Genomic DNA, 23,721 nt, shown 5'->3' on the forward strand with positions numbered 1-23,721 from the left:
GGGCGCCTATACTGTGGAATGGTCTGCCACGGGAGATTAGATCTGCTCCAAACCTGACTGTTTTTAGATCACTTCTCAAAACGCATTTGTATTCACGGGCCTTCGACAATTTTATTGATTGATGTATTTGTTTTGACTATGTATTTTTCTTGTTATTTTATTGTCTAGATGTGTTTTATCTGGTCTTAGCTATCTTTATTATTATTATTATTATTTGTTTATGTTTTACTGGAAAGCACCTTGTAACGCAGGTTTAGAAAAGTGCTATATAAATAAACTTTGCTTGCTTGCTTGCTTAGAGCCTGTTCTTGTGCTGCCATGATTAGTGCCTCTGTGCTGTCTTTCAGTCCAGCTTTGTCCAGCCACTGGTAGCATTTTTCAATATCAGCCACTTCTTCTATCTGATGGTGGTACATACCGTACAGGGGTTTGTCCTTCCATGATGACTCCTGCTCTTCCTTCCCTTGTTCCTCTGGTTTCTACTGCCTGAGGTATTCACTAAGCGTGTAATCACTCGGGGCCATCTTCCTGATGTATTCACAGATCTTTGTTGTTTCATCCTGGATAGTGGCTCTGACACCCACTAATCCTCTGCCTCCTTCCTTCCGCTTAGTGGCTAACACCACTGACTTTGGAAAGGAATGTCAGGGGTTCGAACCCCGGTCAGGGCACGGGCAATATCCAGCCTGGGTCCTTAGGCAAGGCCCTTAATGCTACCTGCCTACCTCATGGGTAAAGGGAGTTGGAAAAATATGTGCACACACATATGTGTGTGTGTGTGTGTGTGTGCGCGCGCGCGCACCCTATTTCATTAACCTCCTCCCGCTGAAGTATCCTGATGCTCTATTTCTTAAGTGCTGGTTCAAGAGGAACTTCAGTCCAACTTGTTCTGTCTCTGCATACCTTAGGATCAGCTCAAGATGGGAGCCAATGACTTCTCCGGGTTCACTTTGAAAAGTAAACTAATATTATTACTGCATGCAGTTACCCAGGTGGACTGTAATTATCTCAACATGCATATCTTTCAGGCCAACACACAGACAGGGGGAGGAAACTATCAGCTGACAGCAATGAAGAGAAAATGTGTCATGCACATTATTCATACACCAATCAGCTGTTCTTTTCAGTATTTCACACATAATAACAATGAGTATGTGTATGTGCATGCGTTTGCTTGTGCACAAGAAAATTTGAGGTTAGAGAACATATTCCATGTTCAGTGTGACCATATCCTGCACTGTGGCTTCTAATGAGCCTGTGCAGGCTTAACTTAGCATGGATATGCTGTACCTGTGTTTTAGTCATGATGAAGTACCAATTAGTTTTTTTTCTGATAATCAGAAAAATAAAAAATCTAATAGGATTTGTTGTTTAGACTTTATCAGACACAGTCATCAATGATCAGCTGAGTAATGTTTCATTCATCTAGTCATAAACTGTTCAGAGGATAGTCTAGGTTGGGTATTATTTAGTTTTGTCTGCTGCCAGTCCAATACGTTTGCCCATTTAGAAATAGTGCCTGATCTTCTGTTCACACACACTGTACATAATCAAAAGAATGGAGAAATGCCACAATGCCAGTCCTTGTAAATTCATCATATATGCACAGGCTGGCATCAGCTACCAAGACACACTCAAAAGGCACCCTGGGTGACTGTAAGTGTATTTTTCTGTAACTGTATAATTTTCAACTTTTAATTCCCTCTCATATGTGGGATTGGTAACAAATGGTGCTCATTATGATTCCCACAACAATGAGCCTACAATGAGGCCCAGACCAAGACCAAGCCGAGCATATAAATATATAGGTCTAGGGCTGGTCTTTTAGTGGAAATGCTGCCCACTTATTTGTTAGAATTTGGCAGAAATAGCGTTGTGAAAAGTCTACTTCCTGAGAACAATTGAAATCAATTTTCATCATCTTCTCTGCTTAGCATAAGTATACCTAGAGTAGCATTACTCATTTAAATATGGCGTATCCAGCTGTAAAATGGTACATGTGTACTGCCTGAACCCTGTAGATAGCCTGTCTCAGTATAAATATGAACCATCTTATAACATAGGCCCCGTTTCTATATAAATGTGCACAGTATATGCTGCTGCCTGCTGTTTCTTCGCTGTGTAGCAGCTCAGCTCCCTGCTGCTTGACTGACAGGCTTCTGGCAATAGCTGCTTTACTCCCTCCGGGGGTCACTCGCTGCCCTGAATCCCCTGTCCGACCTGACAGCTCTTTCTTCCCTCTGATTCTACCTCTAAGCGCCAGCTCCTTCTCACAGGGCTGAATATTCACTCCTTTTGCATATTAAAAAATAACCATTATAATTGAAAATACTGATTTTATTCACGATTTTGTGTCCTGTATTTATAATAGCCATCCACTATTAGATGCATTTTTGGATTTTACTAGTAAATAGGCAAATGGTACACACTGTATCTCAGCAAAATTTGTCATTTTTTTTCCAATCTTCACCTTACATCTGTATATTGTTTTAAATACACAGAAAACAAATAATGAAGACTAAGGTCAGTTTTTGTAATCATCTCTGTACTCTGGTGCAGGTTACACTTTTTTCCTTCAACCCAGAAGCTGTTTGTATCACCTGAAAGACATTAGAGTTATATAGTCCAAACAAGAAGCACTAATCCTCCTGAAACCTTTTCAGTCCCTATACCTATAGCTAGGGGCCAGTTTTGAAATCTTTTGAGTTTACAGTGTTACAGTGTCATAGGTCAGTCCTCAGACTTGTCATTGAATATGATTCTTGGTCAATTTATAATTGGGTTTGTGTCTGTCATTGATGTGGTTTGTCTGTAGATAGAGGACATCATCGCCACAGTTAGAGATTCCAACCTGAAGCTGACACTGGCCTTTGGGATTGGCTTACATCATGCAGGCCTACACGAGAGGGACAGAAAGACTGTGGAGGAGCTGTTTGTCAATTGCAAGATCCAGGTACGCATTCACCCTGTACAGCAGACCTGGACTGACAGTGGAAAGCTCTTAACACTGTATGCATAGAACAAATGCCATGAGGTCCCGGGGATCCAGAGAACACCTAATACATTTTAATGGAATTATCTTGTGGCCATGCATTTTATTACCCTATGTATTTCTTTAATCATCCACCCTGATCTGCCATGTCAGGTCAAAATTGAAAGAAAAACAGATTACACGCTGCGCTGTACAGCAGAATGTGGATTGAACCACAGTGGATGTGATAGATCCACTGTACAAAACAATTTACCCATATTCCCATTTTCACTTACATTACTCATATCATACTCTTATTTTTTACTTTTTTACATTCTGTATAAAGTTCATACCTTGTTTATTTTTTATTCAATTCATTTAGTTTCTTCCTATATTATATCATTATGATAAGTTCTTCTCTCATTTCTCAGGTTTTGATTGCCACCAGTACTTTGGCCTGGGGGGTGAACTTCCCTGCTCACCTGGTGGTTGTCAAGGGAACCGAATACTACGATGGAAAATCCAGGCGCTACGTGGACTACCCCATTACAGGTACACAGTGCTGTCCATCAGGTATTTTTTCATACTGTACAGCACTGTTGAACCTAACATACCAGGGATCATTATCCTGTAATGAAACTTTCAGGGATAGTTCCTCTTTTTCCATCATCAACATAGTGCTAATTGCTTGACTTCCTTCAGTATAAGACTTTATCTTACATCACTTCATTAATCGTGTTTGCCTAAATTTCCAAGATAGACTGAGGGAAAGACTCACTTAGAAAACATTTGTAATTGAGTGGGAGAAGTCTAGATTAAGTCTTGGAGTAGACCGAATGATGACAAATTATCATTTTCATTGCAGCTTATTTAAAATGTGGAACAGGTAATAGAAAAGCAGTCTTGTTTAACATTCTTTGTGTGTAGATGTTCTGCAGATGATGGGGCGAGCAGGTCGTCCTCAGTTCGATGACCAAGGCAAAGCGGTGATTCTAGTCCATGATATCAAGAAGGATTTCTACAAGAAGTTCCTCTATGAGCCTTTCCCTGTTGAGTCCAGGTAACAGTCACATGTCTGTTACCTTGGTTCTTAGTGTTTCTCCCATCATTGTTTATGTCAAACACCATGGTAATACTGTAATAATAATATATATATACTGTATATATCATGTATATTGACCATGGTGGTGAATAATGATGAATTTCACCTGTTCTTAAATCTGTATAGTCCACAAAAAGAAGCACCCCCCAAATTACCATTTACTGTACAGTCAACAACATCCCTTAACAAGACCTACTAAGCTACGTAGACAGTAGATTTACTTGTGGAACAGTGAAAGAAGTGGAAAAGATATGGAAGATAATCATCACATACCGTCAAATGACCATGTCTCATTTGGCATTTTCACTGCTGAATAGCAAGCTAGTAAGGCTAGTAGTACTATCACTACTACTACTACTTTTGGCTGTTCCCGTTAGGGGTCGCCACAGTGAATCAACCATATATATATGTGCGTATATGCATTAATGTGGGCTGAGGTTGAGTTGCCAATCAACCTAACCTGCATGTCTTTGGACTGTGGGAGGAAGCCAGAGCACCCAGAGAGAACCCACGGGAAGAACATGCAAACTCCGCACAGAAAGGTCGCGAACCCAGAACCTTCTTGCTGTGAGGCAACAGCGCTAACTACCGTGCCACCATAAGGCTAGCTAGACTAACATTACAATAAGTTACAGCTGTTGCCAAGGTTAGCATGCTGTACATTATAGCTGTTTACTGTTCTCCAAGAGGAAGAGGAAGATGTTAATGCTAATTTTTAAACTCTGATGCAGAATGTTTGCTCTCTCAGTCCAGAGGAATGTTGAAAAATATTTTCCTACACCCAAAGAACACCCATCCTGAGAAGGTGCAGACATTCTGGACCAAAGTTAACATGTAATTAATTTTTTTAGAATATTTCCAGGCTTCGCCAGTGCTGCTGAAACAGCAAGAGAGGGCCAGGAGGGAGAGAAAGAGGTGCAGGAAAGAGGGACAGCAGGCAACATGCTGCTGTGGGAGAGCCAGCTAGTGCAGAAGCTGCGGAATTAAAATATTACTATTACTATGCCGGCCTCAGTCACACGCAAAGACAGGAGTTTCTTTTCACTGATGTTTAATGTGGTATTCCTTTACACCAAACACCAGACACCGTAGAACTAACAAACAAGGTAAATACAACGGAAATAAACAACCACGTCACTTCATATTGAATAGACATGGTGCAACAATAAGTTCATAAACAAAAATGAGACATACCACTTTGGCTTGCTTGTGAGCAAAGGCTGGTAGTAAAACTCAAACACACTTCTTAAATTGTCTTAAGTGTCCTTTTCTTCTGTCCCTTTCTCTACTGCTAGTCTTCTCTCTCTCATCGAAGGACCGGAAGTAGCACAGCGGAAACAATAGTTCAGACAAAATAAAACTTATGGGACTAATTGTATTCAAAACAAAACTTTATCAATATACAAAAACAAATACCATTCATAATGTTGCATAAGAAATACAAAACACATAAACAAAATGTGCAACTTAATAAACTTATCCGCTGCATAACAATGACCTTCACAGGATGCACAGAAAACTGCACAGACTCCACGACAGCAGCTACAATTATTATATTACTATTACAAAGATATTCAATTTACAATGGTATAAGACGGGGGAAGTCATCTAATTGTCACATTTTTTCTTAGCATTTTTGCTTGAGAAATTAAATTAAATTAAACAGTCGATTGAAAAATAATTAACAATTAGTTTGGTAAAATAAAGTACTGAGGTTAAAAATCCATGGTAATCATTAGGACCCATATCTCACATGTCATAGAAACAAGAATATAAATTGAAATCTATCTGTAAATGATCTGACTGTAATAGTATGTTGTATCCCCAGTCTCCTCAGTGTGCTGTCTGACCATCTGAATGCTGAGATTGCTGCGGGAACCATCTCATCCAAGCAGGACGCAATGGACTACATCACCTGGACATACTTCTTCAGGCGGCTGGTGATGAACCCCAGGTTAGGAAATCCTGCTTACACTACATACTATCAAACGGCAGTAGAACAAAACTAGAGCAAACACATATGTGTACATTCTCCTTACTCTCAACCTGGTTAGAGGAGTGCATTGTTCCTGAGTCAGAAATCTGCTGTGAAGACAAAGACCATTCCAGATTGCGGTCTGTTGGTATTTGCACAGGTGTCAGCCCACATTTACCTGTCAGGCCCTGACTGAGGCCCAGCACTAGGACTATACTATATACTATACTAGATGTCTGTAAAACCTGATACTGGTCATTTTGCATTTTAGGCCAATATTAAAAGTCAAATTCACTTCAGCTTCACTTAGTGACTGTGTCTATGAAAATCACAAACAGAATCAGGAACAAAGGACAGGCCTGCCTGCCTTAGTCCAACCAAGTCAGAATGTGCTAGACTTACAAATGACAATGCAAACAAAGCTTCTACTGAACAGCAGCAAACCCATGACATAGCCCTGCACACAGTCATACAGCAAGTCTCATCCAAGTCGACAAAGAATTCCATAATTATGGTTTAATTAAATCTTATTTTGATCTAAGGTTGGGTTCTGATAGCCCATTCAGTTTTAGATATCATTCTTAGTTGTCAAAATATCTGGAATTGTTAAATCCAGATGCCCACCAAATCTCTTCAAGCAGCAGGCTCTGTCATTCAAAATTACAAACAGCGGATTAAATCATATATAGCTACATTTTTGGGATGGAGAAATGTCTCTGTATCGCCACTCTGTGACTGGGAATGTGTTTATCTGTAGTTCAACAAGACCAAAAAAATGAAGACAGATTTTAGAGACAAGATTTAGCAGATGAAGTCATGTTATTTAAACACAGCCTTCTTAGCTAACAAAAGATGATTACAAATCTCTAAGTTTTAGTTGTACTATAACTTAATATACCATATACCATCAAATGTTGAAAGCTTATCCAAATCAGAATTTGATCATAATTCATATGTAGTTTGCTGATTTGATACTGCAATTGGAGTCCAAAAATTGCTTTTTCTACTCACAGTAACGGTATCAGTGGATAGTGGTTTAAATAGATTCTATAGGATCTTAATAAGAATTTACATTAAATTTAAACACAGAGCAAAGAAAGAAAAAAATACTATGAATGGGTGCAGCTACAATCACACAAGAAGATTTAAGCACAGCTGATGTTAGTTTTATTTGTTATTAACAGTTTTTTTTATTATTTACTTGCTCTCAAAGTTGACACTGTGTTAGACAGGCATTCCATTAAATCAAAACAGAATTTGCTCCAATATGACAAACATATTTTGGCTTTATGCAAGCTGTTCATTGTATATACAGTAAGCACCCTTTTAATTCAGCTTCATGTTACGTGCAATCCAATTTTGCCTCTTGATGTACTGATCCCCTGACACCAATGGCTCCATGCAGCTGTGTTTTATATCTGAACAGCTAATCAATCACTACTGCTTTGAGGCTTTGATTGTCACAACAGATACGCAGAAACACACACATAGGGTCTCATGGGTATCATAAGCGTCTGTGGGCTGACTCTACCAGGAACCTAATGGTGATGACTGTAATGGGCATGACTTAATCGGACAGGCCCTGCCATCGTTAAAGACCTGTGAAATGTGTTCAGTAATAAACATAATCAGCGTGCACTGTTAACATGTGTAGAATACTTAGCATTAAACACATATTAAATATGGCCATCAGCTGTCTCAGCTCCTGCTTCCAGACTGCAAGCATGGCTGTGATTTTTCCTTCTTGCTCCCAGCTGCACAATAAATGATTTTGTAGAATGATAATGAAGATGTTTGTTTTAATTTAGTAGGAGAAGTGGGTGACTTTTCGAGGTGGGGCCTGGTTTGCATGCAATATGCAGATCACTGTAAAACTACCTTCATCTAAGATTCCTCCTCTACTTGTCTTTTTTCCCAAACCAACAAAACAAAATATGCCATGGAAACAAAATATACTTTAAATGCAATTAAGTCCACCATTTCTATAAACTGTTATACATATATGCATTCAAAAGAGAAAGGAACATATTTTACAGCCATTATTCTGCCCAGTCAAAATAAAATGAAAGACCCTATGAAATGGGAAAAAATAGAAAAAAGAGAGAGAAATACCAGAAGACAACCACAGTTTAACAAAACATAAAATGTTTAATAAGCTAAGCAGTTAGTTTTAATAAAAAAATATGCAAATTACTCACAACCAAAACAAATTATGCTTAGGGCACAGTTCTCAAATGTGCCACTCTTCCTTTCACAATGATGCTCTCCTTTTGTTTTATGTTATAAATCCAGTGCACCCAGTGCATTTTTTGCTCACATCGGGTGAAGTGAAATATATTACTTGACAGCTTAGCTCAATTAATGTGCATGCAATAAAACCTCTGTGAGTAAAAAGTCAATACAAGTAATTTATCAAAGCACTCTCTAAATGAGTGTAAATGTGCAGAGAAATGAAAATTTAAGCTTTACCGACAGTCCGTCATCCACACCCTGTTTATTAACTGTAGCAAACTTATTAAGCTAAATGCTCATTGTCTGTTTTTGTCCAGTACTTTTGTGTTGACAGTCAGCCTGGTGAAAACTCTTTCTCAATTGATGTCAGAAGTTTACATACACCTTAGCAAATACATTTAAACTCCTGACATTCAGTCCTATAAACAACCGCTGTCTTAGGTCAGCACCCCCGTGCTTCACGGTTTGGATGGTGTTCTTTGGCTTGCAGGCCTCTCCCTTATTCCTCCAAACATAAGGATGGTCATTGTAGCCAAACAGTCCAGTTTTTGTTTCATCAAACCAGAGAGCATTTCTCTTAAAAATCAGATCTTTGTCCTTGTGTGCAGCTGCAAACTGCAGTCGGCTTTTTTTATGGTGTCTTGAAGCACCAGCTTCTTCCTTGCTGAGCAGCCTTTCAGGTTATGTCGATATAGGACTGGTTTTACTGTGGATATAGACTTTGGTACCTGTTTCCTCCAGTGTTTTCACAAGGTCATTTTGCTGTTGTTCTGGGATTGATTTGTACTGTTTGGACCAAAGTACAATACACTCATCTCTAGGAGACAGAATGTGTCTCCTTACTAACTGGTGAGATGGCTGTGTTGTCCCATGGTGTTTATACTTGTGTAGTATTGTTTGTACAGATGAACATGGAACCTTCAGGTCTTTGGAAATTGCTCCCATGGATGAACCAGACTTGTCAAGATTCAAGATTTTTATTTGCCATTTATGCATAAACAGGCAGTCTAGGCATGTAGGAATTCTTGTGCAGCTCTCCTTTGGAGTCAGGTAAGGAGCCAAAAGCCAGAAAGAACACTTAGTCTTAAAATAAAAAAGTTACATAAGGGTGACAAAGTATTAAAAGACAATACACAAAATTAGGTTAATAGTATTTCCCACAGTGAACTTCAAATATCACACGTATTTGCCATCAGTCTTACTGCGGCAGGGAAAAAGCTGTTTTAAAGTCTTCTTCTGTGTGTGATGATACTGTCCGCCCTGCTGTGCCTAAGGCTGTAGGTGCAGTTTTTGTGTCTGAGCAGAGTGTGAGCTGGGTGGCGTGGATCCCTGAGTATGTTCTTTGCCCTTTTACAACAGCGCTGTATGTATAGTGTGTCCATAGCAGGCAGTTCATTCCCAATTATCCTCTCTACAGTCTTTATGACCCTTTGAACAGCCTTCCTCTCTGCCTGTGTGGTGTTACCATACCAGACTGTGAGGTAGTGAGGATGCTCTCTACCAGTCCTCTATAAGCCTGGTTGAGAGGGCGGCAGTTTCGCCCAGCTTTTCTGAGCCACCTGATAAAGTATAGCTCCTGCTGGGCTTTCTTCACTGTGGCAGCTGTGTTCAGTGACCAGCTCAGGTCAGAAGTCACCTGCAGGCCCAGGAACTTGTGGCTATCAGCCCTCTCCACCTCAATCCCTTTGATGGTCAGAGGCAGCAGAGGGGAGGGGTTCTTCCTGAAGTCTACTATTATTTCTTTTGTCTTGTTTATGTTGAGGATGAGGTCATTCTCCTCTCCATAAACAAGAATGTCTCGTCTCCCCGCCTTGTCCCCCCCCCGTGATGAGGCCCAGCTGTCATCAGCATATTTAATAATGATGGTGTTGTCATGGTTGGAGACACAGTCGTGGGTGCACAGGGTGAAGAGTTTGGGGCTGAGACAGCAGACCTGCGGTGAGCCTGTGCTGACTGTGAGCTCAGCAGACACCCGCCCTCCCATTCTGACCACCTGTGGTCTTTCAGTCAGGAACTCCAGAATCCAGTTGCAGGTGGGAGGTGGTACACCGAGGTCTTTCATCTTTCCAGTCAGCCTACCCAGCCGAATGGTGTTGAATGCAGAGCTGTAATCCAGGAAGAGCATCCTAGCATACATACTGCTGTTGTCCAGGTGTTTCAGGGTAGGGAATAAAGCCAGAGCCGTTGCATTGTCCACTGATGTGTTAGGGTGGTAGGCAAATTGGAGGGGGGTCTATAGTGTCCAGGACCATGTGGTTAATGTGTGTGAGGACCAGCTTCTCTAAGCACTTCATGGCGACTGATGTGAGCGCCACTGGCCTGGAGTTATTCAGAGTGGATGTGTCTGATGTCTTAGGGACCGGTACGATAATGGATTTTTGAAAATGCAAGGAACTACTGCTTGAGTTAAAGATAGGTTGAAGACGTCTGTATACACACTAGCTAGTTGATCCCCACAGGCTCTCAACACTCTAGGGGGACACCGTCTGGTCCCGCCGCCTTGTGGGGGTTTACCTGTCTCAGGGCCTTCAGGACCCGTGTCTGTGTCACTTGAAAAGCAGTGTCCCCGGGGCTGGGGGGCTACACTACACTCACAATGATACTGTACATTGCTGCTCCTTAGGTAAATAAAACGGCCTCAGCTTTAGTGTTAAATATTCCACATCTTCAGAACAGACTTGTGGAGGTCCACAATTTTTTTTTTTGTGAGTTCTTGGCGGACTTCTTTTGTTTTTCGTATGATCAAACAAAGAGGTAGTGAGTTTGAGGGTAGGCCTTAAAATACATCCACATCTGCACCTCCTACTGACTCAAATGATGTCAGTTAATTAATCAGAAGCTTCTAAAGCCATGACATCATTTTCTGGAATTTTTCAAGCCGTTTAAAGGCACAATCGACTGATTGTATGTAAACTTCTGACCCACTGGAATTGTGATATAGTGAGTTATAAGTGAAATAATCTCTCTGTAAACAACTTTTGGAAAAATTACTTGTGTCATGCATAAAGTACATTTCCCACCCAACTTGCCAAAATGAGAGATTATTAACATGACATCGGTGGAGTGGTTAAACAGAATCAGTTTTAATGACTTCAACCTAATTATATGTAAACTTCTTACTTCAGTTGTCAAGCATTTCTGTGTCCTGTGTTGTTTAGTTATTACAGCCTAGAAGACATCAGCCATGAGTCTATTAACAAATACCTGTCCAACCTCGTGGAGAGAAGCCTGCGGGACCTGGAGTGTTCTTACTGCATAGAGATAAAAGAGGTGTGTGTGTTTGTGTACATGTGTGTGTAGTATTTTAAATAAGCGTGTAGTCTGTAAAAACCTGAAGTTATTCTTTATCACATTTTTGTGTGATGCTCCAGGATGGCCACACCATTGAGCCACTGACTTATGGTCGCATTGCCTCATATTACTACCTGAAGCATGAGACCATCCGCTTGTTTAAAGAACGACTGAGGTCTGAGCTGCCCATCCATGAGCTGCTCTCTATTCTGACGGTAAGTTTCACACTGCGAAAGCTACTGTTGTTCAGTCACCACCTCCTGTGTCCATCTTCGTCTCATCTGTCCATCAATTCCACATCATCTTTATGCCTGGGCATGATGTCTCCATTAAGAAATCACCAATCTTCTTATTCAGGAAACCCTGTGAAACAAAACAAAAGCACAGTGTCTCAAATCCCACATTAAAAACAATAAAATATATGTATGTACGCACAAATCAGAATAAATAAAATCATATTAAAAACAGCATCAAACAGAAGTATTTGAACACCCTGCGATTTTGCAAGTTCTCCCACTTAGAAATCATGGAGGGGTCTGACATTCACATTGTAGGTGCATTCCCACTCTGAGAGACAGAATTAAAAAAGAAATTTCAGGAAATCACATTGTATGATTTTTAAAGAATTTATTTGTCTTGCACTGCTGAACATAAGTATTTGAACACCTGAGAAACAGCAAGAATTCTGGCTCTCAAAGACCTGTTACTGTGCCTTGAAAAAGTCCACCTCTACTCCACTCATTAATCTAAATTAGTAGCACCTGTCTGAGCTCTTTAAAGACACCTGCCCACCCCACAATCAGTCAGACGCCAACTACTACCATGGGCATCATCTTGTTTTTTTCTCTATTGTGGCAAATATTGTATCATGGACTTTTTATTGTGGCAATATCATATTGTAAGTTTTTGGTATTGTTACATCCCTATTTTCTACCTTCAGTATTTGGTAGCAGGATTATGTAAAAAGTTACTGTTTGAAAGATATGTGACACAGCAGTACATGAGCAAACTTTATGCTATATTTTTCTCTTTTGGGCCTTTGCCAACACAAGATACTGTGGCTTAGAAAAGTATTCAGAACTCTTCATGTTTTTCAATACATCATTGTGTTGTTGATTTAAATTTATATTGATAAATTTGTCATATTTGGCCATCAGTCTACACCTAAAATCCCATAATGACAAAATAGTTGTTGTATTTGCAAATTTTGTTAAAAAACAAAACCTGAAATCTCTCATTTATTAAAGTATTCACACTCTTTGCTGTAGCACTCCAAACTGCAGTCAGGTTTATCCTGTTAGCCATGAAGTCTAGAGAACTCTCTGTATACCCACTTTCACTCCTATGTTTTTATTCATCAGGGACTAAAAAACAATTGTGTGGACCTCACTAATTCCTATAAAGAAAAACTAACCTCAGGTGACAGCACAAATCACAACATTTCAGTATATGATTACTGTTTCCAAACAGTAGACTAACATTCAGAAACCAGGTGGGAAGATAAAAGTACACCCTTCCTACTTATCCAGCCATTAAGAGAGTAATCAGCGATCAGGGGGTTACTAATCAAATGGACATGATTATTCAATCATTAAGAAGTGTGACTGCCTCTATAAAAGCAGAACCTTCAGCAGTTTGTCAATCAGGGCAAGGGCATAAAACCATTTCTAAAGCTTTGAGTGTTCCTAGTGGAAGAATGGGAGATGTTTGGAACTACCAGGACTCTTGCTAGAGTTGGTTGTCTCATCAAACTGAGTAACTGAGCAAGAAGGGCCTTGGTCAGGGAGGTGTCCAAGAACCCAGCGGTCACTCTGAAAGAGCTCCAGAGGTCTTCTGCAGAGAAGGAGAACCTCACAGAAGGACACCCTTCTCAGCAGCACTCCATCAATCAGAGTGACAAGGCAGAGGTCTTCTCTGGAGTGCACATGACCTGAGACTGGGCTGACAGTTTACCTTTCAGCACAACAGTGACTTGAGATATACTGCCAAGACAACCCTAAAGTGGCTTGAGAACAAGTCTCTGACTGCCTCTGAATGGCCAAAGCCCAAACGTAAACCCTGTAAAACATCTTCAGAGAGACCTGAAGATGACATTTCACAGATGCTTCCCATTCTGTCTGATAGACCTTGAGAGGATCTGTCAGGAAAAAATGGGATGGCTTTTGTTTTTTATTGAAGTTAGTTGTGGCCAAAGATGCAGCGTGGTCCAGTTTTACACTGCTATTTTTTATTATGTGTTTTTATATTTTGTTCAGCTATTAGTCGTGTGATAAGTCCATGTAGTGTGTTCTGTGGTTGAACCTGATGTCAGTAATAAGGCTAACAGTCGGAGGGGAGGCTAATCTGAGACCGTTATCACCACTCTCCTTTTCGCACGACCAAGGTGTGCCATGCCTGGTTGCCTCCTCGCCAACAAGCTGTGATTCAGTAGGCCAGTCAGTCCAGCTCCCCATCCACTCCCCCTGTGTTCCCCTTAACTGCTGCAGTGTGACCACTAATACGTAACACCCACACTTCACTACAGCACCACCTCCTTCTTTCACTCCTGTTCTTCTTGATGAGGACTACACTTTGCATGCAATTTTCTTTCCTGTTGTATCTGTTCTATGCTTCTTGAGATGGTAGTATTCTCTCAGTAAACTCAAATCAGAATGAAACTTTGTCAGACAAGACAGTCAAACTTGTTGTCATATAGAAATAAGCATATCTCACATCACTGAATAAGCCTAGCATAATGGTGACCCATAGAAAAACAGCAGCTGCTGTGGTTAGAGCTAAGAAGAGAATGGAGAATTGCATTCTTGTCAGTGATACTGTAATATTGCTTACTCACCAAATAAATTACAGAGTCCTGGGAAGCAGTGCCATCACTAAATAAAAGTTCACCATGTCACAGCCCTTCTTTCTGTACCTTTGACCTCTTCTTCTTCCTGTACTGTATCTGTCTACACAGTTTGCCTGTAGCCTGATAATCAAACTGAGTTGCAGTTTTGTTTAACTTAATCTTTGCCATGTCAGTTGAAGAAATATGCCAGTTTAAGAGTTGGTCTGTCTGAAAGTCAGCATACACTAATCTGTACACCTGGTTTGATGTTAATACCTTATGTTTAAGGTCAGTACCTTTTTTTGTTTTTATGGAGCAATTTTTTTGTCACTGTAATCTGGATGTTGCATTGGAGGTTGTTGTCCGTGCTTAATCCTGGTTGGTGTTTTGCCAGACATCAATGAGCACAACATCTGACCCAGTGATCAACTGACCTCTTGTCTTTCTGACCCCATCAAACTCTGGCATAGAGATGCTAACATTTTCCCAGATCTCAGCATTTACTTAGTTGAGTAAAATTACACTGAGTATAACTATGATAATAAAACCCAAGTTATAACAGGCCACACTTCTTTTATCTAATCTTCTATCTTTAATCTATCTTTTTAACTAATTTAGAGGTGTATACTGTATATTCTATAACAAATCCAGCAGACTAACTTATAATTTTGAAGGGTTGGCTGGAAGTCACATGTATCATGCCCCATTTCTTTACCCTCATTCCCTGTCTTAACCATCCATTCTAGGCATGGGCAGGTGTAAGTCTCAGTGTTAGGCGGTAGTGGAAAGCGCATTCACCAGGTTGCCAACAGTGTGCCACTCTGGCATTACTTTAATCTGAAGAACAGCACTCTGTGCTTTCCAGTTGCTTATATAATGGCAGGCTGTCATTAGTTTTGTCAAGGGGAGGGATTCCATTGTAAATGCTGTCCATAGATCAGAGGCGCGTTTACAGAACTTGTCAAATGACTGTGCAGCTCACATGCATTATCATCATAGAGTTTATCCTGTCATGCTGTGACCGTTTTTCTGGATAGCTGTACCCCCCCCCCTCCACAAAGCTAATGGGTAGCATGTCCTTTGTTATCATCTTTGAGACGAGGACTGTTATTTGCTCTGCACCTTGATCATCAGACTTCCCTCTTCAGCATCCATCCATCTTCATCCGGGACCAGGTCGCGGGGGCAGTAGCCTTAGCAGAGCCTCCCAGACTTCCCTCTCCCCACACATCTTCTCTAGCTCCTCAAGAGGAACCCCAAGACATTCCCAGGCCAGCCAGAAGACATAGACTACGTTCACACTGCAGGTCTTAATGCTCAGATCGGATTTTTTGCCAAAATCCGATTTTTTTGCGCTGTTGTTCACACTGTCATTTAAATGCGACTGCCATCTGTCTCATGTGTGAACGGTATACGGCCCTGAGGTGACCCACATGCACAGAAGAGGATGTGACGTCAGACGCAGCGTACTGTGTTTGCGAAAATAAAAATGGATGCGGCTCATGATAGCATGTGCGTAGTGATGTACCACTTAATGTGCAATCGAAATAAAGAAATAATAATAAGAATATCAAGAGGAAGGAGAGCACAAATATTGTTTATGGCCTCGCCTCCTCCAGCGCAGAATTGTGACGTCTGTCGCTTTTCAATGACATAAAAATCTCATGAAATGCGACCTGGCCGTTCAGACTGAAGTCGCATTGCAAAACATCGGATATGTATGCGATTTAGGGCCACATATGAAAGTGGCCTGGGCCGGATTTGAAAAAATTGGATTTGTGCTGTTCACACTGTCATAAGGAAATCAGATATGGGTCACATTTGGGCAAAAAGATCGGATTTGAGCCACTTCAGCCTGCAGTGTGAACGTGGCCATAGTCTCTCCAACGTGTCCTGGGTCTGCCCTGAGGCCTTCTCCCGGAGGGACATGCCCGGAATACCTCCCCAGGGAGCCATCCAGGGGGTATCCTAAACAGGTGCCCAAGCCACCTCAACTGGTTCCGCTCAATGTGGAGGAGCAGCCGTTCTACTCTAAGCTCCTCACAGGTGACTCACCCGTGAGGAGCTCAAAGAAGTTCCGCACAGATCTTTTTGATGGCTGTAGTCTCTGCATGTTTCTGCTGTTTGTATTTGGCACTGTAGTAAAATGGTATACTGACCTTGTTATCGCATTATTTCCAAGTGCCAGTAAAAGTAAAGGAAAACATTTTGGCTTTTTGTTTTTAAAGACAAGACCATGGTCGCATGAAATACAAATACAAACCCCAATTCCAATGATGTTGGGACATTGTGTAAAACATAAATAAAAACAGAGTACATTGACTTGCAAATCCTTTTTGACCCACATTTAATCAAATACACCACAAAGACAAGATATTTAATGTTCTCAACTTACAATTGCAAGGAATTTAGGTATTTCATAATATACAGTCCATAATATTATCAAAACATTTAGAGAATCCAGAGAAATCTCTGCACATAAGCAACAAGGCTGTACACCCACACTGAATGCCTGTGACCTTCAATCCCTCAGGCGGCACTGCATTAAAAACAGGCTTCATTCTGTAAAGGATATTACCACATGGGTTCAGGAACACTTTGGAAAACCATTGTCGGTTAACGCAGTTCGTCTCAACATCTACAAGTGCAAGTTAAAACTCTACCATGCAAAGCGAAAGTCATACATCAACAACACCCAGAAACGTTGCTGGCTTCTCTGGGCCCGAGCTCATCTGAGATGGACTGATGCAAAGTGTGCTGTGGTCTGACGAGTCCACATTTCAAATTGTTTTTGGAAATCATGGACGTCATGTCCTCTAGGCTAAAGAAGAAAAGGACCATCCAAATTGTTATCAGCGCAGAGTTCAAAGCCAGTATCTGTGATGGTATGGGGCTGTGTTAGTGCCCATGGGTAACCTGCACATCTGTGAAGGCACCATTAATGCTGAAAAGTACATAGCAAAATATGCTGCCGTACAAGTGATGTCTTTTTCAGGGACGTCACTGCTTATTTCACCAAGACAATGCCAAGCTACATTCTGCACATGTTACAACAGCGTGGCTTCATAGTAAAAGAGTATGGGTACTAGACTGGCCTGCCTGCAGTCCAGACCTGTCTCCCATTGAAAATGTGTGGCGCATTATGAGGCACAAAATACGACAACGCAGACCCTGGACTGTTGAGCAACTGAAGTCGTACATCAAGCAAGAATGGGAAAGAATTCCACCTACAAAGCTTCAACAATTAGTGTCCTCAGTTCCCAAATGCTTATTAAGATTTGTTCACAGTGGTAAAAATACCCCTGTCCCAGCTTTTTTGGAAAGTGTTGCAGGCATCAAATTCAAAATGAGTGAATATTTGCAAAAAACAAAGTTTATCAGCTTGAACATTAAATATCTTGTTTTTGTGGTGTGTTCAATTAAATATGGGTCAAAAAAGATTTGCAAGTCAATGTATTCTGCTATTATTTACATTTTACACAGTGTCCCAACTTTATTGGAATTGAGGTTTGTATTTATTTTAAAAAAATTAATTGAATGACTATTCAAAAATCAATACCCAACCCTAATCTATTCTACAATCAAAGCATAAAATATTTTTAAAAATACTTTAAACTGATAAAAAGGTAAATTGTCAAGGCCTAGACTCAGACGTGATGTCTTCAAATTGGATTTTTTTTTTTTTATCTTGATGAGACCTAATGATAATTAGTGTACACTCATATAAAACTGAGAAAAACTAGCAGTTTTGCATCATTGCTTGATAAATGACTCGGGCAGTTAATAGATTATCAAACTTTCTGCTGAGTGTTATTCCACTGATTGATTAATAGACTTTCAGCAGAAAAGTGGAAAAAGAAAATAGAGGCTTTGCAACATTACAATGCAAATGCAGCTGTGTGATATTTTGACAAATTGTAGACAGCATAATGACAGTCAGCATTTAAAGAAATTAGTAAATTTAACAACCTGCCAGTTCACAAGCTAGTGTGTTTTTTTTTTGTTTTTTTTTTGTTTGTTTGTTTGATTGTTTGTTTTGGTAACACTCATAAATATGCATTTTGTAGCTGTTTAACTGTGGATCTGAACCCTCATAGTAGGTCTCATCTGTGTAGAACTCCCTCCCTGATGTTTGTGTAGCTCCACTCTTTCAGACTACTCTGTTTCAAAGCCCCATTACCTCCTCCCTCATTTGTTTCTGTAAATGTTACTTTCAGAGGCAGTGAGGCAATGTGCATTTGGTTGGCTGCTTAAGGATCTATAGTCTTTCTTTCCAGCACATCCATATGCAGACACAACTATGTGAAAGATAAATCCTTCAGAGATGATTCCTGTTCCTATCTCACACCCCAGCCCCCACCTTGCTTAAGTCCTTTTTCAGGTCCTAGCTTTTGAAACACTGGCTCTGAGCAGTGATGGATGGGACTTTAACAGTCCAGGCCAGGGGGAGGCTGTGACAGATGCTTCCAGCACAGCCTGTTGATGGGACTACAATAAGCAAAGTTGAACTGGAGTGAATTAGGGGAGAGGAGCCATGCATGTTCATGCACTTTGTAGCACATTTATAAACAAGACTGAACACATAGCCTCAACACAAAGAGACCAATGGACATCATCCTTTTTACCTGACCCGGTGCACTGTGTCTTCATCATTCAGTCTTTATCATCTTCAGAAATTGTATTAAAAAGAATGTGAAGAATTCTTAATTTCATCCCAACCCAAGTACGTTTTTAAGTATGATTTTTAGGTCATTAGGGCTGGTATAAAGATTTCACTCTGTGTGCAGAAGGGGAAAATGGGTTTTCCATGCAGTAAAGAACCAGAAGAGTGGGGAGGTAGAAGCAGATATTATAATATAGATGCTTGGATTGAAAGAGGTCTGACCTAGCATGCTTTAGACCTCCTGTTTCACGTTTGAACTCTGTTTCTCAGGATGCAGAGGAGTACTCCGAGCTGCCTGTCAGACACAACGAAGACCAGCTGAACAGTCAACTGGCTCAGCAGCTCCCCCTGCAGGTCAACCCACACTCCTACGACAGCGCCCACACCAAAACCCACTTGCTGCTGCAGGCCCACTTCAGCCACGCCCAGCTGCCATGCAGTGACTATACCACTGATACCAAGACGGTGCTGGACAACGCCATTCGAATCTGTCAGGTAGAATTCACTGGGCAGTTGATGCACAGTGTAAGCACATTTATTAACTCATAACTGATGAATGAATTTATGACTCATCACTTTATCAAAACACAAAAACAAGCAATAACAATTTAGACTTTACGAACATCTGTACAGAAGCTGTGGATTTAAAAAGACTTTTCAGATGTTAAGTGTATGCAAATTACCTTTTTCTGCTGCCCCCCTGTAGCACTCCTTAGCCACACCATGGAGTACCACGTGGAGTTATGGTTCTGTTTTAATTCTGCCTACAAGCAGGGCCAAAATATGTTCTCTGCCCTCAGCTGAGCTGTGGCTTTACACTAAATTGAGCAACACGAGGGACAGTGTGACTACTTTGTTCACTGCACATGAAAATTATAATATGCAAACATGAGAAATTACTATACTTACACACACCAGAGCAAGTGACTTTTCTAATATTCAGTTTTGGTAAAATATTGGTTTGTTGCAGTGCACATAACATAGACCTCTGGCCGCTAACTGCCACTTTCAAATAATGTCACTTGCAGTAGATTATATTGGCTGTAACTAACTGACAGTTAGTTGAGAAACTTAACTAGAACCTAGGAAACATCACTGTATAACATAAGTGTTGGTTTGCCGTTTAGCAAACCAACAGACTGATGAGTGTGAAATAATCAGGCAGTAGTGTCATGCCAATGTCAGGAGTCAGTTTAAACTTATGAACTTTATAGTTTTGAATCTGTAATTCAAGTATTCAAAGCAGGTGAGTACACTACACCTGTTATTTCAATGTCAGATCAATGCCAAACAGTATAATTTACTAATTAGAATATTTAGTCTTAAATCTTAATAATGGAAGTAATGGTACATCATAACTGTATTAGTTAAAGAACCTGAATGCAGGCATAAAAATTTTACCATTTTGTAAGACACCGTGAGAATAACTTCCCGGGTCCAGATAAAAATAGGAATTCTATAGCAACACACTTACCTGATGAAGCCTGCAGTGGGATGCATTGGTCACACAGTTGCACTGGTTATTTTATAAAGTCTGCTGGTCTTCATTGATTCACTTTTGATTTTGCCTGTATAAAAATCTAATATATATTCAAACCTTAAGAATTTTTGTGTAATCCAAAAGTGAGTTTAAAGACAAAAACATTAAACTTGTGTTAAGTAGGAGTCATTTAATCAAAGCAAAATGGGGTACAGTTGCTAAAAAGGAACACATAACTGATCAATTTGAATTATGTACTATACAGCAAATGATCAGAGCCTGAGCTGCAGATAAAGAAAGGGAATGTTAAACATTAGTAGGTGATTTGCTGTTGAACTTGCTGGTCAACCTCATAAATAACAAGAGATTAGATGACCTCCAGTTGCTCACTGGCTACCAGCCACATTGGCTGTACTACCCAGTGTTCATGTGGAAAGTGGTAGGAAACACGGCTCTGAACACCAGGAAACTTTATGAAAGATTGCTCATGCAGGTTATTTTATGTCTATGGTGTGATGTACTAGATGATGTTTATTTAGTTTCTTTATATGTGCTGTTTGAAATTACAACCATGCCTGGATGTCTGCAAGCCATTGTTCACAGCTCAGTATGTACATGTGCTTGGGATTTTCCATGCTGTGTATTGGGCAGTGGTATTGCATGGCTCATGCATGTGGTTACTGCTTTGGTAATTTATTGAAATACCATTTACTGAAATAGTTTTGGTTGTCATTTTTTTTATGGTAGCTTTTTATTGAATGAATGTAAGCTTGAGTGATACTTTAAGTATACTTAAATTGAATACGATACAAGGCTGTTGCTGTTAAATGGATTCTTATAACAAGGCAATGGCCAATGTTTTTCAAGAAAAGCATAATATACACTCAAGTTGGCAGTGTATTAAGTACACAAAGCTAAAATGAGTACAGGTAATTCAACTTTCCTGCGGTGATTCCCCCTTCATGAGGGCAGTAATGTTCATTTTGTGTTCAAACTGCATTAGAGAGGTGTTGATTCAGTTTTATGATCATTTTGGAGGTTGGAGTGTGATGATGTTGTTTTGTGCTGCATTATGAGCTGTTTTTGGTATTTAGCCTAACCTCATTTATTCATTGGAGTGGACAAAATAATAGAAACGTGTTAATATAAGGCAGTACAATTCAACAGATGTAGAAACTGCAGCCTTTAAAGTAATCATGCAGTTGAAACAGTACCTCCCTAAAATAGCTTGAACAAGAATATTTAAACCTTCCTGAAAGTGGAACTTGTAGCAGGACTGTTGAATTAGACTGCATTCATTTTAGGTTGGTTATGTGTATGTTGATAGTACATCGATACGTATTCCATTTTCTTTAAACTGTAATAATAAAAAAGCATTTTAATATTTTAAGTTTTAATACTAAGAGAACAGATATTCTGTCCTTCACCTCTCGTCTTGTAATTGTCTGCATATCATTCCCCTATTGTGGAGAAGAGCAAACACATATGCCTTTAAAATCGATACATTTTGTATTTAATCAAGTCAAAGGTCCTATCTCTGAATGTTGTTTCCTTTTAATTAATGAGTTAACATGTTGTGATTCTCATCAGTTAAGCCTGTTGCTGTTGGGTCCTCTTCAGCCATATCCGGTCATCAGTTTGATCAAGCGGCTAGTGTGAAATGTAAATCACTGTCTTAATTTGAGCTTCATTAGCATTTTGATTACCTTTTCTAGGGCCTCATCTGTGTACTCAGAGTCATTTTAGTCATACTTACTCTCAGGAAATGACTTTAAGATTAATGAAGTTTGTTCGAGAGCAACTGTGTTTGGCAACCTCACTGACTGGAAAGTTATAGGGCAAGCAGGAAATGGAACTGAGGGCTGGCTAGAAAATGGCATGAGCTATACTTTAGTGCTTCATCTTGTCCTTCTTCCCTTTCCTCATTTCATTAATTTCATAAATGGTACATGAATGTCAGATGTCCTGCAGCCCAAAGGTTCAGGTTTAAAATTTCACCTCTCTGGCTTTAAACTGGGTCCTATTTAAAGTTTAGCAGATGTTCTGATGATGATGGTACAGTGACAGATGTAGTTGACGTTGCAGTGTCTGATAATTTTTGTATCTTTTTTTAACCTGTGCTGTAATTAAGAACAAGGCAAAATAATCAGAATGGTTTATAAGCATCAAGCACTGCTAATACACTTTACCACCTCTGTCTTCCAGTGATGATATCGCGAACATCTCTCAATACGTAGGGTAGGGCAGGGTAAGACTTTATTGATCCCACAACGGGGAAATTCCTGTGTTCCAGTAGCATTAGAGAGCAAACAACAAAACACCACAAGAACAACAAAACACCATAGGGACCTCCGAGAAACAAATCAAAGGCACCTAAAAACAAGACAAAACATAGCACTTGAGAGAAATCAAGAACAAGAATATTACTCCCCCAATTAATTCCACAATGGGGAAAACCCCCATATATCAACAGTAGTTGGGACTAAACAACAGACACCGTAAGAACAGCAGACACCGCAAGGATCTCTGAAAAAGAAATTGGACTACTGTTGGTCGAAGAAGGAGAGGAGGCAGAAGGATTTGTAGACAGAGAGAGAAGAGGAAAGGCAAGAGTATAGGTCTGAGAATAGGGACTCAACGTTGGCACAATGACAGGGAAAGGTAGAGATCTGGCGGACATGATGGAGAGAAGGAAGGTAGATATACTGTGTGTGCAGGAGACCAAGTGGAAGGGTAGCAAAGCGCGTAGCATTGGAGGGGGATGCAAACTGTTTTATTATGGTGTGGACAGGAAGAGAAATGGGGTAGGAGTGATCTTGAAGGAGGAGCTTGTGAGGAATGTTTTAGAGGTGAAAAGAGTGTCAGACAGGGTGATCAGTTTGAAGTTGGAAATTGAAGGGGTAATGTTGAATGTAGTCAGTGGTTATGCTCCACAAGTAGGGTGTGAGTTAGAAGAGAAGGAGAGATTCTAGAGTGAGTTAGATGAGGTGATAGAGAGTGGTGATTGGGCCAGACTTCAACGGGCACGTTGGTGAAGGGAACAAAAGTGATGAGGAGGTGATGGGCCGGTTTGGTGTTAAGGAAAGGAACCTAGAAGGACAGATGGTGGTGAACTTTGCTAAGAGGATGACATGGCTGTAGTTAACACCTATTTCCAGTAGAGGGAGTGACATAGAGTTACATA

The 23,721-nt window shown here is 40.3% G+C and overlaps 1 protein-coding gene across 1 annotated transcript in view; it reads left to right on the plus strand.

Moving 5' to 3' along the window:
• ascc3 (activating signal cointegrator 1 complex subunit 3) overlaps positions 1–23,721 on the plus strand; it is a 245,725-nt gene that overhangs the window by 205,538 nt on the left and 16,466 nt on the right. The window contains 7 exon segments of the mRNA XM_020621661.1: positions 2,816–2,953; positions 3,403–3,523; positions 3,899–4,031; positions 5,902–6,027; positions 11,439–11,550; positions 11,652–11,786; positions 19,328–19,552. Of these exon segments, the coding sequence (XP_020477317.1) occupies positions 2,816–2,953; positions 3,403–3,523; positions 3,899–4,031; positions 5,902–6,027; positions 11,439–11,550; positions 11,652–11,786; positions 19,328–19,552 (990 nt within the window).

This window comes from Monopterus albus, unplaced genomic scaffold, assembly GCF_001952655.1.
Source record: "Monopterus albus unplaced genomic scaffold, M_albus_1.0 scaffold264.1, whole genome shotgun sequence".
Taxonomy (NCBI): Eukaryota; Metazoa; Chordata; class Actinopteri; order Synbranchiformes; family Synbranchidae; genus Monopterus; species Monopterus albus.